This window comes from Chlorella variabilis (genome assembly GCF_000147415.1).
Source record: "Chlorella variabilis unplaced genomic scaffold CHLNCscaffold_6, whole genome shotgun sequence".
Taxonomy (NCBI): domain Eukaryota; kingdom Viridiplantae; phylum Chlorophyta; class Trebouxiophyceae; order Chlorellales; family Chlorellaceae; genus Chlorella; species Chlorella variabilis.
In genome coordinates, this window is record NW_005435082.1 from 1,059,987 (window position 1) to 1,063,146 (window position 3,160).

The 3,160-nt window shown below is 65.9% G+C and overlaps 1 protein-coding gene across 1 annotated transcript in view; it reads right to left on the reverse strand.

Moving 5' to 3' along the window:
- The window catches only part of CHLNCDRAFT_143722 (hypothetical protein), a gene marked incomplete at both ends in the record, with an annotated part of 2,333 nt that extends 1,562 nt beyond the window's left edge, over window positions 1-771 (reverse strand). Inside the window, 4 exons of the mRNA XM_005849275.1 lie at window positions 38-149; window positions 270-384; window positions 559-651; window positions 738-771. Of these exons, the coding sequence (XP_005849337.1) occupies window positions 38-149; window positions 270-384; window positions 559-651; window positions 738-771 (354 nt within the window). The remainder of the gene's footprint in view (window positions 1-37; window positions 150-269; window positions 385-558; window positions 652-737) is intronic.
- Between the last annotated feature and the right edge of the window lie 2,389 nt (window positions 772-3,160).

The window sequence follows — 3,160 nt, forward strand, 5'->3', positions numbered from 1 at the left end:
TGCGTGGCGCAGCCAAGGCCCTGCTCCAAACACCAACAGGGGCGGCAGAGCCCGCGGCCGGAGCAGCGGCAGGACTGATGCTGCTGCCTGCCGCCGCCGCACCTGACGTGTCGTCCAGCCAGCCCTGGAGGGCGTCGCGCGCTGTGAAGCTGCGGCAGCAGGAGGGGCGCAGCGGCGCCGGCGTCAGCGCGAAGCCCAGCGGCACACCTGGGCGGCACAGCGTGCTGTCGCCCTGCCCCCGACTGGCGCGCTCCCCTGCCCGGCCTCACCTGATGGTTGTGCCGCTGGCCTCGTGCGTCAGGTGCAGGTAGTTGTCGCCGAAGAACTGCTCGGGGGCGGCCAGCGTGTGCAGCTCCCGCTTGATGCGCTCCAGCTCCACGTCGGCTGCACGGCGGAGGGGGGCATGTGTCGAGCACGGTGTGAAGCGATTTGCAGGGGCATCTGGGGAGCGAGGCAGACAAGACACCAAATTGAACAAGCACTGGAGGCTTCAAGCAGAGGGGCAGCCAGGCGAGCACGGCACCGCGAGCTTGGCGGCAGGCGGCGGCGGCGGCGCACGTGTGATGGGGCCCTTGTGGGTGGCGATCACCCAGCCCCCGACCCGCACGCCGTTGCCGCCCTCCAGCACCTGGCCTTTGGCCTGCTTGACGGCTGCAGAGAGGGAAGGAGAGGTCAAGGCGGCTGGCCTGCATACTGCCAGGAGCGGCTGCTGCCGAATCGATGGCAATAGAGCTCACCGTTGTCATCCACGGTGCCCTCTTTGTACAACATGGCTGGCAGTCCGCGATCGCCGACACACGGCAGAGGTACTCACGCTAGGCGCGCTGCCTGGGCACGGAAGAGCACGCTGGATCCTGTGGATGCCAGATGCAAGCAACAGTCATTGAGGAACAGAGAGTCTTTCACCTCTGCTCCCGCCGCCCGCCCGATCTGCAGGCGCTGCGTCCGCTGCGCTTGGCGACGCAGAGGCCATTGCCGAGGCACCCAAGTGCCGACCATCCACTGCTATGCATTGGCTGAACTGCGATCTCCGTCTCAGCTGCATTGTCTGCAATGGGAGCATGTGAATTCTCATGCAGATCGATGTTGCCGTCACATTTTTCTCCCGCTCCGAGCCAGCCGGCCGTCCACGCTCTGTGCATTTCACAACTTTTTCAACAACCCTGGAACAAAAGTAGGTGCGCAGCGCTGCAGGGCCTCCTGCCGATTGGTGGAGCTGTTGCCGTTGGCGGCAACGGCGCCGCTGGGCGTTGCGGGTCGAGGCCGCACTTCTGTCCGCTGCGCCAACGGCTGATGGTGCCTGCGTCTGTCTTTCTGCTCGCTGTTGGCACTACCGTCGGCGCTTAACACGGAACACAACGCCTCCCTTGCCCTTGCCTGCTGCAACGGAGAAGCAGCGGGCTGCACCGGGCAAGGGCGCTGTCTCGGCCGCCAATGCCAAGGCCAAGCGCTCTGCCAAGTGCAAGGCCGAGCGCGAGGCGGCGCAGCAGACCCTGGAGATGATGAAGATCATAGAGCGGGTGCGCCACTTCCCGGAGGCCCACCGGGAGCAGCAGCAGCAGCGGGAGGCGCGGCAGGCCGAGGCGGCGCTGGCGGCGGCGGCGGCAACGCAGTGCCGCGCCGAGGAGGCCTGTTTGCATTTCACAATGTCCATCATCCCCGCCCCACCCCCAATATAAAATGACAATGTTTTTTTTGCTATTTTCATTCAACCTCCCGATCATGCCCCCCCCAAAAAATAGCACCGACAGGACTCGAACCTGCGCACTCGTTAAGAGTAACGGTGGATTCCCGAAGAAGCGAGTCCTTAAAACCGTCGCCTTTCCAACTCGGCCACGGTGCCTAAACCAAACGACTTGTCATATTTTGTACAAATATGTTAAAGGGCCCGGTTCTCTGGTGTCCAGGCGCTGATGTTTTTGCGCTTGCCCCGTCCTCCCCTTGCCCGGTCTTCCCGCGTGCCGCCTTCACCTTTGCGGCCCCCGCCCGCCCGCCTGGCCGCTCTCCCAGCTACTGTGCCGGGGTGGGTGGGCCCGCTTTCTGGTGGTGGTGGTGTGCGGGTCCTCGACCTGCCCCTCCCCCCCACTGGTATGCTTGCCGCCCTTGGGCTGGCCATCAGGCGCCCCTCGCCTCCCTCCCCGCCCTTTGCGCCCGACCGCTCCCTGAGCCCGCCCTTTGCCGCCCGGGCGGTATTGCATGCTTTCATACAGTCCAGAGCTAGTGGGCACGGCTTGTGTGCCCCCAGCCCATTAATGGGCATTGCCTAACATCACAGATCACAGATCACAGATCTGATGTTGTGTCGTTGGCCGCGACGTTAAATAAGGAGCTGGATGAGTGCCGGTGGGTGATACCACAGGCACGAGTTCGAACCCCAGCCGGGACACTAGCTGGGACTTTGCCTCACGGCACCTTCGTGGCGGCATCTGGGCGGCGGACGGCTGCCCGGCAGACCGGCATGGCGCTTGCAAGACGGAGCCTCCCCGGGATGCCATCGGCGGCCAGATTTTCCTCGCTCTGGACAGCCGGCAGGGTTAGTGGGTTCGGCCCCAGCACATTAATGTGCCCAATCCCTGTAACACACACACACACACACTGATGTTGTTCATCGTTCCTTGCTCGAGTCCCCCGGCGCGGCCGGGCCCCGCGCCCCCCTCCCGCTCCTCTGGGGCCCTTCTTGAGCAACACCCTGCCTTGGGGACGCAGGACGAGGGCGACCGCAGCATCGCCGGCTCGCTTGGCCCGCCAGCCGCCCATTCTGCAGCTGCCCGCACTCGAGATGGCCTCCTGATGGTGCGTGGAGGGGTGCCCCGGGCCCTGCGGCGCCCGCGGCTCGGCTAGTCCGGCGAACACCCCCTCGGGCCGGTGCCGGCTCCCGGCCCGTTGTATGAGCCCCCGTGTGCCCCGTTGGTGCCCGGCCACCCCCTCTGCGACTTGTTCGCCCCCTACGACGCGTTTTGTGCGCGCCAGCCCCTCCCCCCAATTCCCGCTTCCGTGTGTCGCGGCCCCAAGCCCTGGTGCTTTCCCTTCAGCGAATTGAGACGTGGGGTGGCGTGGCTTGGCGGGGGAGCCTGTTGCCGCCGAGCGATTTGCGTTCGGGCAGGCCGCTGCTGCTGCTGCCGCCGCGTGCCGGGCGGCCCGCCGTCCCCCCCTCTTTTCG